At 42.5% G+C, this 14778-nt stretch overlaps 1 protein-coding gene across 1 annotated transcript in view; it reads right to left on the bottom strand.

The window, feature by feature from the left end:
* Window positions 1–875: 875 nt before the first annotated feature.
* PTPRR (protein tyrosine phosphatase receptor type R) overlaps window positions 876–14778 on the bottom strand; it is a 135120-nt gene continuing 121217 nt past the window's right edge. Inside the window, exons 9-14 of the mRNA XM_063133893.1 lie at window positions 10972–11051; window positions 10435–10572; window positions 7756–7866; window positions 6422–6579; window positions 4617–4730; window positions 876–1122 (exon numbers count right to left, since the gene is read on the bottom strand). Coding sequence (XP_062989963.1) covers window positions 1029–1122; window positions 4617–4730; window positions 6422–6579; window positions 7756–7866; window positions 10435–10572; window positions 10972–11051 — 695 coding nt within the window. The 3' untranslated portion in view covers window positions 876–1028. The remainder of the gene's footprint in view (window positions 1123–4616; window positions 4731–6421; window positions 6580–7755; window positions 7867–10434; window positions 10573–10971; window positions 11052–14778) is intronic.

The raw sequence follows: 14778 nt of genomic DNA, 5'->3' as shown, positions 1-14778 counted from the left end.
AAAATTCTTACCATTTAATATATGTTACAAAGTTTCTTTTTAAAAGTAAAATGACTCACAAGATTTACAAATGCACTGGATTCTGTCCTGGAGCAAAAAGCAGCTTCTAAGACAATAAACGGTATTGAGTAAATACATGAACATTGAAAAAGACACTGGACTCAACCCATTGGGAAGTTCTCTTGTACATGTCCTATTGAAATGGACTGGACCTTCATAAGAGTACAGCAAGCTCCATTAAAATACACACTTCTTTTATAACTTTCATTTGTTTCAGTAGGGCTTCCACCGGAAATGTTCCCTTTTATGTAGCAGCCACGGTGTTCAGCAGTGTTTTACACAATTGACTACACATGTTAAATATTCACGAGTATTTACTGGGAGTTGTCATAGAAAATACTAACTTATTTTGAATAGTTTGAAAAAACAATAGTTTTTTTAATGTGTGTTTCTTTTCTGTATGTTTTTTCTTCTTCTGTCCGAACCCATAATTGATTGCTTCCCGGTTTTAGCGGTAAGAATCCTAAGTGGCTCTGAATTAAGTTTACCACATAATAGGTATTAGCACTTAACAGGTACAGTTGAACACCTGACAGCCTATTCACAAGACAGACTTTGCAAACATTAAAGCATTTATACACATTTCTTCAGTGGAATTTCCCCATGTCCAGCTGTTATAGAATATACATACATACGTTACATACATTCTGTGTGGCAGATTCCATTAATACAGAAAGAAATCCTCCATAAGATATATATGTGAAATCCAAATGTAACATCGGTACATTAACCTTCATTAAAATGGTTTCAGGGAACTCACATTACATTCAAGACAAGGGTCCATCAATCTTTTATGTGTGTTTTTTTAATTAAAAAAAACAACAACGCTAACCCATCCACATTCCTTTTACAAGTTGGCTGCAATGACTCTCCTTCCACGGCTGTAGACTCCTTGAAGAAGTTGCTGGTAGGTAATGAAACAAATTACCTCAAGAGAGATTGACATATTTGCTTCTTCCTTCTTGCTTTCACTGGACTGCTTCAGCAGATAGCCTGCTTTCGTACAGGCTCAGCGCATGATGCACAAATTCATACTGTTCACTTGTTTGGACCATTCCACCTCTGAAAAGTAAATGCAAATAAAAAGTTATCATTTTGATTGTTTGACTGTGGGACACAGCATTGGTCACTTAGCACTGGTCACCCAGCATAGAAACATATATTTGTCTGTCATGCAACCATATTTTTTAGTGTACAGTAATTTTACGTGGTCACAAACATGTGGTAGGCTTCACAGCAGGTAAGTTCATAGACAGGATTTACAATTTTCTTCCTGACAATTTGACTTTTATGAAGACACAATTATTATACGTTTGCTGTTGTGCGGTGCCTTATCTTATCGTGGGTTTCTTAGCAAGTTATGTGTTCGGAATGAATGACCCAAGTTCAGATCTGTGATCATGAGAGCTGCATATTTTCTACTGAAAAATTGCACATTATAGCACTTGAACTGGCCATAAGAATTGGTGCAGGTAAGATATGAAGTTGGATCCAAAAGTTCACATTGGACAGATCTACCCTTTGTGTCAAATCATTACAAATGTAGAATCAAAAGCAGGATATAATATTATGAAAGTGGTATATGGAATGTGGATTGTAACCCAACAGTTATCAGTGCATTTCAATACTGCTATAAAGCAGTAGTCCTCCTCTAACGGAAGGAATCTTCCTTTGGTAAAAGGAATCCTATTAGAGGAAGACTCCTCCTGTTGGAGGAAGGCATCCTTTGGATCCAAGACCTTTGTAACAAGGACCCTCCCTGAACTCCATTGTTTTGGATCATTTCTGGCCAGTATCCAGTATTTCAGTTTGGGGCAAGGTGGCTTCTCAGCTCCAGGGATGTGGTCCCCACAGCTCTCCAAAGTGGCCTTCAGTCTCTCTCTGTGTGAAAATGGCCCCTGGACCTCCTGAAGTTGCCCACCCCTGATCTAAATCCATTTCAATCTGGCTTCAGTCTGATTATGGGACAGAGGCTGCTTTGGTCACCTTGGTGGACAACCTACACTAGGAAGAGTGTGTCCCTGTTGGTTCTGCTGGACCTCTCTGTGGCTTTTGATACCATCAACCTTGGAAACCTTCTGTGTCATCTGCCTGAGATGGTACTGGGGACACTGATATACTGTGCCTCTGGTCCTTCCTGGAGGGGCAATTTCAGAAGATGGTGCCAGATGATTTCTGTTCAGCCATGGGCCTAGGGGGTTTATCCTATTCCCCATGCTATTTAACGTATACATGAAACTGCTGGGAGAGATTGTCCAGAATGTTGGGCTCCACTGACAAGTCCTGTTCTAGTTTGAAGTCTTTCAAGGATGTGCTATGAAGTGCTAGCTTCCTATTGCGCTAGTGGCCATTCCTGCTAACACAATGTGATTGGTGCTGGTGGATTGCCAGCTTTGGATACTGCCTAGTACCTTTCACACAAAAATGTATAGTCATGACCTATAAACACTTAAAAGTTTGAGCCCAATGTAACTTATACTCCCTCAATAAAGAATACACTTTGGAATATACCCCAGGTCTGTGCTGGACTGCCATATACATAGACATTCTCCACAACTATGGAACTCTTTTCCCTTGGAAATGTGCCCAAGCTGAAATCTGAGCATCCTTCTCTAGTATTGCAAAGCATTTATACTTCTACTAATATTTAGTGAACAGCACTATGGCTAATCTTCTTAATTTATATGTAGCTTTCATTGGAAGCATTATAATGCACCCAGAGTGCTCAGAATAGGGGAGAGTAGAAACCTCGCCTCTTAAGACTTATTACAGAGCACCTGCTGCATGAGATGCATAACCACACATTTCTTGCTATGAAAATCTGAAGTCACATGGTCAGACTTCATTTGCTCTTCTTTGTTTGCTGCCTCAACCCTTGAACTATTTACTGTTTCAGTTTGGACTGAGCAACGTGCATCTTAAAACATAGAAGCAAATCAGAATCTGGCTCCCAGTGTTGATACATTTTCATTCTTACACTAAATACTTGGCCTACTGTGACCTTAGAGCACATGTACAAAGTGCAGCTTTTCCTGTCCTTTTTCTAACGCCTACCAGGCTTCCTGTCTCACCGGCTGACTCTGAAGAAATTCTGCAGCCGTGATTCATGCCAGTACGGGCAACACAACTCTGTTTCATTTGACCATAAAAGTAAAATGTGTGGGATACCTATAACAAACGTGCTAAAAGTCATAGCAAAATTACATTGTGGAGTTCCTGCACAGCTATGGAATGGAGACCAGGGCTAAAAATGGCCAGCAAGGAAACAGCAAAGTAGCACTTCTCCCATTACGCCCACCACAACTGCAGTCACTCGAGGTTGCTTTTTTTTTTAATACCTCCCTACAAAACAAGTGTGTTAGGTCTTTGTAATACACAAGCATGAGTTTGCCCCCAAGATCTAAGGCCCAAACTATACGTGGTGATGCATAGGGCTGGGGCCAATTATAGGCATGGATGGCTACCTGCCGAGGGCCCATGGCCCAGCAGGGGCCCACTGACAAGAGCCCCCTGGAATTGCTCCTCTTCTTCTTCACCATTGCAACCTGCTTGTTCACCTTCCTCTCTTTCTCTCTCTGGTCAAGCCAGAGATGCCACTTCCTGATTGCCCCCTGGCTGTCTGCCTGTCAAGCGAGCAAGTGGTAGCAATGATGAGAAAGAGGCTGAGAAGCAATAGCAGCTGGTTACAATGGTGGTGAGAAGGTAGATTCATTGATGGATGGGGGTCATGAGAATGCCTTGCCCGAGGGCCCTCAAAATCCTGAGGCTGGCACTGGCAATGGAGATATGCGGATGCACCAGTAACTTGCTATTATTATTATTATTATTATTATTATTATTATTATTATTATTATTATTATCATCATTGTCATCATCATCATCATCAAATAGTGGAGGATGGCTGATATGGACTGGGACTGCAGTCTGTGTCCGGGAGGAAGGTCAACTCTTCTTCTCGTGTTATATTTCTGAGCGCCCAACTGAAGCTGCTATATGCTTCAGTAGGAAAAACATACAAGTTATCTGCAAAAATTTAAAGGGACCATGATGCAGTAACACATTTCCATCGTCATGTCTACTTTGGCCCATAGTTCTTCAATTTGCTCGCTTTGCTTGGTTCTGCTACCAGGTTTGTTGTTGTTGTTGTTGTTGTTGCCCAACATAAACTCAGGATCAGTGAGTTAAGCTATGGCAAGGGTGCAGAACCTTAGATATAGGGCTGAAATCTGACTATCTGGCAGACCCCAGGAGGCAATGTATCCCTGTTCCCATCCTATTTCCTCCACTACTGATCATTTGGTGCTTTCTTGTCTTTTGTGCTGTGTTTTCCCCATTCTAAAATGCTGAAATGTCTCTCCTAAGGCTTAGTTACTGACAGTAAGAGCTTTAAGCTAAAATATGTGGGCATTTTGAGTGCTTTGGCCTCTCCCCTTCTGCCTTCTACCCACTGCTAGAGTGCGGCTCCTGAAAGCATTTCTGGAATAGAATCCAGCCCTTGGGCTGAAAGAGCTTCAGCTGGCAATTGCAGAGGGCTTGTGCCTTATACATCATTTTACCTGTCCAAACGCAGTTGGCAGACAATGCTTAATGCATCGACAACTCCTTCTTCCTTCAATTGGTAACAACCAATAGCAGTCGCAATAAAACATCCAGTTCTTCCTATTCCAGCACTGAAAGTTAATAGATAGATAGATAGATAGATAGACAGACAGACAGACAGACAAACCAAAACTGAGTGGAGCTAAAATGACAGCCAACAACTTCCATCATCTGATATGTAGGCTGGAAGAGCTTTGAAATATTAGCCATGGAGAAGAGTGAGGGATAAGCTGTTGATTTAGCCATGGGATAATTTTATCAGTCTATAGTTAAGTTATAATGATTGGTGTGTCAGAAGGCTGACAAATGTGTATTAGCTGATAGAATCTTTAGGTTTCTATTCTATGTAACATATATGGTCCTGATTATGTTGATGCAGATTTTTTTAAAAAGAAGAAGCAAAAATAAGAATAAAACTAGCCTGAATGGTCAGTTTTTTGGGCTTAAAACTTTCTTCAAAAATTGCTCATATGAACCTCCAGAATCTCTGAAATCACCATAAACCATTAAGGAAGATGAGGGCTTGATCCACAAGCTTGTCATCATCTTATATTTCTGCTGCTATATTGTGTGGTTTTATCTCTACATATAATATTGATCAATCGATCAGTCAATCAATCAATCAATCAATCAAATATTCATGTTTTAGCATCTGCTGCTTTTAAGTGACTGCAGTTTTTAATTGAGTGTTTTATGTTTCGATTTGAGGCATATGGATTTTATTTGTGTCATATGTCACCTTGAAAACTATTGTACACAGAGCAAATCGAATAAATAAATAAAGTTACAGATAGGTACATCTGTGCCTCTCTTATTCCTCACAGCATGAAAGGCACTGTAAGTGCCTAAATCAGTCTATTTTCACCCAGTTTTCTAGCCGTGTTAGCCTGAACAGAATTGAGCAGATTCACAGCACAAATATGTGAAGGTTTCCTGCCACAGTATGGTGGGAATGTGCCATTACATATTTCTCTGAGTTTTAAGTTGTTGTTTTTACAGGACAGTATAGGACAGAAATTGAGAGGCAAACAAAGTAAATGAGTTGCCAGAATGGCAAACTATATTTTCATAGGGGTACAGATAGAATGGAAAAACATATCCCCAATTCAGGAGCTGGTGAGGTATATGCAGCTGATGTAAAAGTAAAAGCACTGTATGTGCCAAGAGCCAGAATTCTGGAGTCTTATAGTCATTTTCTAGTCCAGCAGAAATTCTATTAACCACATTGGGATAGGAATGGGAATCCACCACAGAAATGGAATTGTGGATTGTTGTTTAAATTTTCAGCATCCTTGTCAAGTACTATTTGCTGAAAAGCAAAGCTAGAATGGAAACTTACCAAAGCATGTGGATTCTGCTACAGGGTCCTGTCTGTTTGCTTAACCTATTTCAAACAATGAAGTAGGAGTCATGCAGCATTAAGGAAGTGATGTTATGAGGGGAGGGGCTTAAGTCCTTGGGATGACTGCAGAAGAACAAAAACTCAAGTTGCTTAAAAATGCATCTAGATGGACCAATCAACTGATAGGCAGCTTCCTATGTTCTTAGCATAAAGTAGCAGGAACAACTAAATATCAGTAAAAAGTCTCTCTCTCTCTCTCTCTCTCTCTCTCTCTCTCTCTCTCTCTCTCTCTGAAGAGAGAGAGAGAGAGAGAGAGAGAGGTTTAGTTATTTATATTTTTCTATGGTGGCCCTTACAGAAGTTCTTCTCCATTCAATTTTCAGAGGAAATAAACATTTTAAAAAACCAAAATCAAATTACCTGCAATGTACAATGACTGGTCCTTTACCAGCTGATGCCATCCTATCTTCTTCTACATCCAGCATGAGCTGTAGAAGTGGTTGAGCACTATCTGGAGTTTTGTGGTCTGGCCAGGATGTGTACCAATAATGTTTGACTTGTCTTGACTGGATTCCTTGCTGAAAATAATGGTGTATTTTTTTTTATGATGAACAATATACAGTAGTTTGTTCATTGTATTACATGGTTCATTTTCCCAGAGAAATGACTCTGAGTAGAACAGGCACTTCTGTGCTGCTAAAATGGATTGGTACCTAGAGCTCTGTAGGTGCATGTTGTGTTCTCATCATCAACTCTAATAAATGAGTGGTTAATCTCACCTTCCATGGTTGACAATGGGAATCTCTGCTTACTGCAGGGATAGGCAACCTGGTACCCTCCAGATATTTTGGACCACAGTGCCCATAATCCCTGACCACTGTCCATTTATTTTATTTATTTATTTTATTACATTTTTATACCGCCCAATAGCCAAAGCTCTCTGGCTGGACTGATAGGAGTTGTAGTCCAAAACATCTGGAGGACACCAGGTTGCCTGCACCTGTTGTAAGGCTTTCTTGCTTTAGCCTGGCTAGTTCTTCTGGCACTAGACATTGTTCAGTGGCAGGGGGACACAGATAAAGCTGTAGTTACTGTCCATTAAAGTTTAGAGACCCACCAGGGTCTGTGGTCAAAGCAGCTTGGTTGATTTTCATAGTGCTTTAAAAGCAAAGCTAGAAATGCTCAAATTTGTCTCAAAAATATTAATAGAACTCCAGGAACAGATGTACACATATTGGTATAGTCAGTACCTGAATGGTCTACTGATCATTTAATATATTATATATAGCTCCCTCCAGATATTTTAGCCTACAGATTCCATGAGCTTTAGCCAGCATAGCCAACAGCAAGGAATGCTGGGAGTTGTAGGCCCAAAACACCTGGAATGCCACAAATTACTCATTCCTGATATAGGGACAGTATCTCCCAAGGGATAATATCCAATGTGTGACTACAATGGGGAAACTTGTTGTGTTAGCAAGTGCTACTGGCACTCTGGTAGAGATAGTTTGCGCTAGCACAACTTCATTTACATTCACGGTAATGTCACATTGGATACTGCCCCATATTATCATTTTAAGTAGATGTGCTGATGAACAGGGTTAGGGTGCCAGTAATCCTGTCTGCTCTCTTACATGCTGTATTCATTATTGATATTATTTTCCTGAAACCCCATTGAATGTGTAATTCATCTTCTAGTGTCAATGAGTTCCACAAACTAATCATTATGTACAAATTTGTTTTAAAACAATTACCTTTAATGTAAGGTTGCGGACAGTGTAATTCTCACATTCTTGCACTTTGTTAACCAGTACTTCCACTTTTCCATATATCCCTCTCTTCTCTGGCCAGTACAGCACACATTTCTGGAAAAAAATATTTTTTTAATTTTTTGATTAAACCACAAGCTGTTTCAGATTTATTTTTGCTTGAAAGTGGTAACAGACAAAATAAAAATGACATTCTTTTTAGAGTATTTCAGGATATCAGTGGCTACTAGTCCTGATGGTTATATGCTACCTGCAGTGTCAGAGACAGTGTGCCTATATACACCATTAGCTGAGGAACACAAACAGGAGGGTGCTATTACAGTCGTTGGGGTTTTCCCACAGATAGCTGGCTGGCCACTGTGGGCATGGCTAGACTTACTAGCGGAGCGGGGAGGATCTCGTGATTTGGTGATTGCGAGATCCTCCCCCTCAGTCCACACGCCACGGCGACGTCTCAAGAGGAGAGTACGTTGTGCCCGCCATTTTTTTTAATTGAAAATGAATGCTCAAGTGCTCCATCGAAAAGGTAGGCTTTTTTTTTTAAAAAAAAATCCACTCGCCCCTCTCACCCCCGATGGGCACGGAGCTCCTGAGGAGTTTAGTACCCCATGCCCGGTTCCCGGCTCCTCACTTTTACTCGCGAGGAGCTGGGAAGAAACCGGAATGACTGCCCACATGTTGATCCTGAGACTGCGGGAAAAGTCGAGATTAAAGCCGTCCCGCTTATCCCAGGGAAAGGGAGGGATCATCCCTCCCTGCCCCGGGATCTCCTGTGTGTCATGTGGACCCACAGGGATGATCCCGGGGCGATCATCTAGACATGCCCTGTGTGGCGAGAGTGCTGGATGAGATGAACTCTTGGTCTGATCCAGCACGGCTCTTCTTATGTTCTTATAACTTTAGAAAGGTGTAATCCCCAGTTGTCCTCTACCATCCAAACAGTTCTTCATACTTTTGCCAGGGTTCTTGGTGGAATGTCAGGAACTCATGTAAACACAGACTTTCTCCCTATAACTTGGGAACTACTTAAGCTGACTCCCTCCTTTTATGAGGAGGAAATTGACACTGTCAGTCCATGACAATGCAGATAAACAATATTGTAGTGAGCTTGAGCAATTCAGGTAAACACAGGGCTTCCTGATATGTTGGAAACCACTGGGTGTTTCTTTCAAGTCATTCTTTTCAAGCAGCGTTAGAAGTGTTTCAAAATGTGGCATTTCCTTTGGGAAAATATTTCTTCTACTGGCCATATTATAGCAGGGTCAGTTTTCAGACTGAGTCATTTTAAATTGGTAGGACTTGCTTCTGTGTAAGCATGCATTATTAGACCAACACTAAAACCTTAGCATTGCATTCTAAACTAACAGAAGTGTCCCACTCTTAATGGGGAGGATCCTGCACCCAAGCATTGGATTACAGACTTTTACAAAAGAAGGAGTGTGGGTGGAAGCTTTCTTTCTATGGGTTGGAAATGATGAGAGTATAGATTAGCTTTCCCTTTGTTTTCAACACTTGGCGCGGGTGGGTGGGTGGGTCGGGTCTCCCTTAACTACAACCAACCCCAGGCAGTCAGAAAACAAGTGGCTGCCTCCTATATCTTGACAAAACTACATGTCCTAGCATAAATAGAAGAGCACTGTTTGGGGCTCAAGTGCTTTCCCAAATTTTAAAGACTTTTTTTTAAAAAAAAAATTGTTAATGCTTTTCTTTCATGATAAGACTCCCCAGCCGCAAACCTCTCCCTACACTACATCTTCCTCCTCTGTTATCAGCATTAAAACCCATCGTAGCTAATAAGAGCCTGAGCAATATATACCCATATTGTGATGCCCAGTCAGACTGGATTGCCAGAGAGGGGTGGGCAAAGGAGGGGAAAACGTTCCTTGAAACATTCCTCCTAACCCACCTGCTTTCCCAGTGCAATGGGGCTCTTCTCTTGTGCCCCTTCAGCTCCCTTCTGATCAGCTCTAGGGCTCCATAAGTGGCTCCTTTGCATTATGAAGTTAGATAGGGACTCAAGGAATAAAAATTCTTTAAAAATCAAATACAAGAGATTTTTAAAAAAATATATATGGGGGGGGGGGTAAGCGTAAACCCTTCATTCACAAAAAGCCATGGTCCCTCAATACCCAGCACGTCCAGAGAAAACTATAACAAAATCCACACACCCCTGCAAATTAGTGCATGGAAATGAGACACATAGAATTCGCTACCACAACATGTAGTGATGGCCAACAATTTGGATGGCTTTAATGGGTGGTTGGATAAATTCCTGGAGAAGGCTATCAGTGGCTACGAGTTCTGATGACTACATGCTACCTCCAGTATCAAAGGCAGTAAGCTTATATACACCAGTTGCTGTGGAACATGGGCTGTAGGGTGCAACTGCACTCTTGTTCTGCCTGTGGGTTTATAGCTGACAGCTGGTCAGCCACTATGTGAACAGAGTGCTGAATTAGATGAAGCCTTGGTCTGATCCAGCATGGTTCTTCTTGTGTTCTTATGAGCTGAGTGACCCTGAGGGACTTTTTTTTGGGGGGGGCAATGAAGTTTTAATAGCATTTGTCATATTGTTGTTTGTGTGTCAGTCATTTGATAGCAACATTGGCTGTTTCCACATTCAGAGGGATACTGTTCATGATTTAGTAAAGTGAGAAATCTTACCTCATTTTTCTCCTTCAGTTTTGTGATCATAACAATAACAGGACTGTCTTCTTGCCATACCATCAACCAGAAATCATTCACTGTATTAATCATTGGGCCCTGGGTTGCAATGAAAGCCTTCTCTTGGCCACCATAACCCTGAATTAGACACAGACACAAGAACGGTCATGTTAGGAGTTAGGTTTTTTGTGGCCATAAAAGAAACAGGCACCTAATTAACACAGAAAGCTTGCTCAGCCCTTCAATTAAAATGCTAGCAAACGATGGGTTAACATTTTGTAAACTGATTGATCATCTGTTACAGAGTATATAACTCATTGGTTTATCACTGTTTATAACACTTTATTTATAGAAGGTGGTAACAGCAAGGAACCTGTCCCTTCTTATATAAGGGGCTGTGTTGGCAGAGCACCACACAAAGAGTTGTGCTGAGAAAAGAAAGAGTGTAGCTCAGTAGAATCCAATATTCCTAACTGGGTCAGTGGGAAAATGAAATACAGGATGGCCAATTCTCACTTTGCACATCAGTGTACTTACCTTGATGTAGTTCGCATTTATGTAGGTGCTCAGTGCATCTCCAGGGTTCTTTGGTTTCAAACAGACCCTGCTTACAGGATCTGGAAAGACAATGAAGTTGGAAATCAAAACAAAAACCCATTTGCCTACAGAAACACATTGAAGGGAGGGGACAACATCCTACAATTATATGGATGCTTTGATGTTGCGGTTACATTGGGCAGCAGGATCTTGTACAGCTGCAATAGCTATGGTGTCCCATGTAGTGGCTTGTACAGCTACATATATGAGAGCAGGCTAAGAATCACTCCAAACATTCCAGAGGAACAGTGAAAGAGGAAGTACAAGAGTCTCACATTTCCTCTTCCTGCTGTATTTGGGTTTTGTCCAAAAGAAGTGGGGAGGTGCACCTCTATCCCACAGTAAGATGCACATTCTATTCCTGCAGGAATAGAATATTTGCACACCAACACCCCTGCCAACTTTGGACAAGACCTGGAAGTCTGTAGGGAGGAGGCGCAATTTCCCCTCTTCTCTAGAACATCTGAACCAGCTCTGATTCCAGCTCTGCAGGAATTAAAATCTACATCTGCCATTTGCCATCAAGAAAGAATCTTCCCCAAGCCCCCACCATCTGAGAGGATTGCACTCATCTCTTAGATGGGTCTAAAAGACCTCATGATGTGGTGTATAGGGGAATTGACAATTTTGCCTTCCCCATTTGGTACCACCTGAAGTACCTTCAGGAAACACCAGTGTTTGCATTTCAAGGGATAAGGTCCTTTTGCAGCATCACAGATTGCTGCTGTTGAGTTGATGGTTGGACCAGTAGCTGATATAGAATGAGTAGAACCGAACCTAAAGGCTATCCTCATTATTAAGCTTGGATGGTTTATCAATGGTCTTACCATTAGCCCATTCTTTGATTAAGAGAGCAATCCTACGATCCCTGGGCAAGCATCCCGGGGACTATAGGACAGCTCGGGAAAGCCTCCAAGGTTGGAGACATTCATCCGACTCCAGACCCCTCTTCCTCACAACCAGCATGGTGAGAACAGCACTGGCTGTCTTTCTGAGCTCAGAAAAGTGATCTTAGAGGAGGATGAAAGGGGGTGTTCCAGTGGGCGGAGAGGGGAGGAGACTAGAGAGGCCCAGATATGAGTTATCCTGAGCTGCCTCCACCCTCCTTCCCTACCCCTCTGAAGTGCCCTTGCTAGATGGGCTATAAACCTCTCTAGTGAAAATCAGGAATGACAAAACACATAGTTTTTCCCCACCCTGCCGGCTTCAGCATTTTATCATTCCTATACCGCCCAATAGTTGAAGCTCTCTGGGCAGTTCACAAATTACAAACCAGAAACACAATATAATTGTTAACATATGAAGTTTAAAAACAATTTAAACAGCTAAAACAGTTACAGTAGGATACTGGGCCTGATAAAAACAATGAACATAAATGCCCTAGCATATGCTATCAAATGCCTGAAAGTAGAGGACAGTCTTAACCTACTGCCAAAAAGATGAAAATTTTGACTCCAGATGAACCTGAGTGAGGAGGGTATTCCATAAACAGGGGGCCACCACTGAGACGGCCCTCTCCCTTGTTGCCACCTTTTGAGCCTCTCTCAGAGGAAAGCCTCAGATGTTGATCGTGGGTTCATGTTGGAAGATATGGACCCTCTTTCTGGGTTACAAATAGAAAGAGATAACCCAATATTATAGGGTTGTCTCTTACTGACTCAGAGTCAGTGACAATTTCTGAGATCTTGATTCTCAGAGTGTATAGAGGTATGTGCTTCACCCCCACATTTACTGATCAAGGAAACAGATTGACCAAGGAGAAGGGAGAGTCATGTTCACCACTTCCAAGTGCTGCATCTACATTGACATTTCTAAGAGATGGCATAGGCACAAACCAATGACATGTGCTGGAGTGCTGTTGAAATTCATGCCTGTGAAGGCTGCTAGAGGCACCTGTCTGGACAGGTATGGGACTTTCATGGAGTAAACCTGGCTGTGCCATTTAACTGACTATCTCCCTGCCTTTATTAGCACTTAATGGTGGTGGTGGTGAGTTGCAGCATAGACTTCTGTAGTAGTTGCAGAGGCAGACCTTAAAGAAATAGGCCCTGACTCTGGCTCAGAAAGTTGCAAGCCTTAATTATTATAGTATCTCAACACACATGAATGAATCCACAGTGCGCAGTGGTGATCGGGTGAACCAGGTCAGAGAAAGCTAAGAAGATCAATCCCTGAATTATTAAGAATGAATACCATTTGGTTCCATTGACTCCCATCTGATAATCTAAATTCCAGAGTTTGAGATTAATTGTTTTCTACAGTAGGCTGAAAATCTTCAGCATCGTTGTTAATAAAATTAAATCCGGACAAAAATTAAGCATCAATAAATTTGAAGAAAATAGCTTTATTCGCAAGCCTTAATGGCGGGGTGGCGGTGGTGAGCGGGCCGGCAGTGAACCGAGAGAGGCTGGTGGAGAGCGGTGGCACAGCCTCTGCAGCAGCATGGCCCAGGAGGAGCATCTCCTTCCCAGGAGGGCCGTGCTGAGCCAATCAGCACAATGAAGGGGTGGGGCCAAAGAGGTGGACCCAGCAGAGTGAGACCTCTCCTTTGTTCTGCCTCCAGTTCAAGTTGAGGCTCCCAAAGGCAAACATCTGATGTGGCTCCAGGATTTCAGTTGCTGGCTTCCCCACCCACCCGCTCCTGGCAGTAAGATGTCTTGCAGTTGCAGAAGCAGTCACCAGTTAATGGGGCTGGGAAGGAATTTTACCTGCACACCAATTGGCAAAGACTGTGCAGGCTTTTTGCCTTCCCCATTGCAAGATTAATTGTCAATAGGTTGATCTGGACTATCAGCCAATTCTTTGCGGATGCTTCATTTGATAACACTTCGTCACCACTTATGTAGGTGTGATGGGCATTGGGCTGGATTCATTGGTGAGGTGGAGTGGGATTGGCCTCCTTGCTCCCCCATGGTGAGGATTCCCGCAAGGGATCTTGGGGATGTGGCGCCAAGCCCAGACCAGCATGGGGGCTATGAGCTGGCCATGTCAGTGGTGGCGGCAAGGGGTTCACATTAGTGGACTGCGCTGTGGTGTGCCCCTGGCCCTTCCAACCACCGCCAGTGCTTCTGGCATGTGGGCCAGAGGAACTGGTCAGCAGGCAGGCTGGCCGATTGCAGGTCCCACGTCCTATGCTGCTGCCAAGCCTATTCGAGTGAGTCAATAAATGTTGTGGCCAATTTATTATCCCAGCTATGCCTGTCTGTCTGTTTGTTCTCGGCTCTTCGCCAGCTGGACCCAATTAAGCGCTGCACACACAATGCTGAAAAAGTTCTAAATTGTGGTGTGTGTGTGTGTTAGTGTTCCCAAATTAAAACGACACTAGACATTCAAAATGCATCATTTCTGTCACCAAAAACATAAGAGCTATCTCTTGTTACGTGAGACAGCTGAGAAGACCCACCAGACAATTCAGAATTACTGAAATCTGTCAATTACGTTAACGCAAGGTGCTGGCAAAACTCTCAGCAGTGCGCAGGGTGGAACTGTGAACCTCTGTCCCTTTTCAAAGAAAATACATCATTTCACACATCACTTGTCAGTCACTCCAGGTGTCGTAGTTCAAGAGGCACATCCAGGGTTGGGAATGGAAAAGCTGACTTCAGCAGTGGACCAATAATAGGAAAACAGAGGGCTGTATTACCAGATTAAAAACTAGACTGATATAAGCATCACTTTAAATCCACTCTCCCCAGCCACACGTGCTCCAGATGTGTTGAACTGCAACTCCCATAATTCCCAGCCATC

This window comes from Elgaria multicarinata, chromosome 9, assembly GCF_023053635.1.
Source record: "Elgaria multicarinata webbii isolate HBS135686 ecotype San Diego chromosome 9, rElgMul1.1.pri, whole genome shotgun sequence".
Taxonomy (NCBI): Eukaryota; Metazoa; Chordata; class Lepidosauria; order Squamata; family Anguidae; genus Elgaria; species Elgaria multicarinata.
The sequence above is the reverse complement of the archived record's forward strand: the minus strand, read 5'-3'. Positions and strand labels throughout refer to the sequence as shown.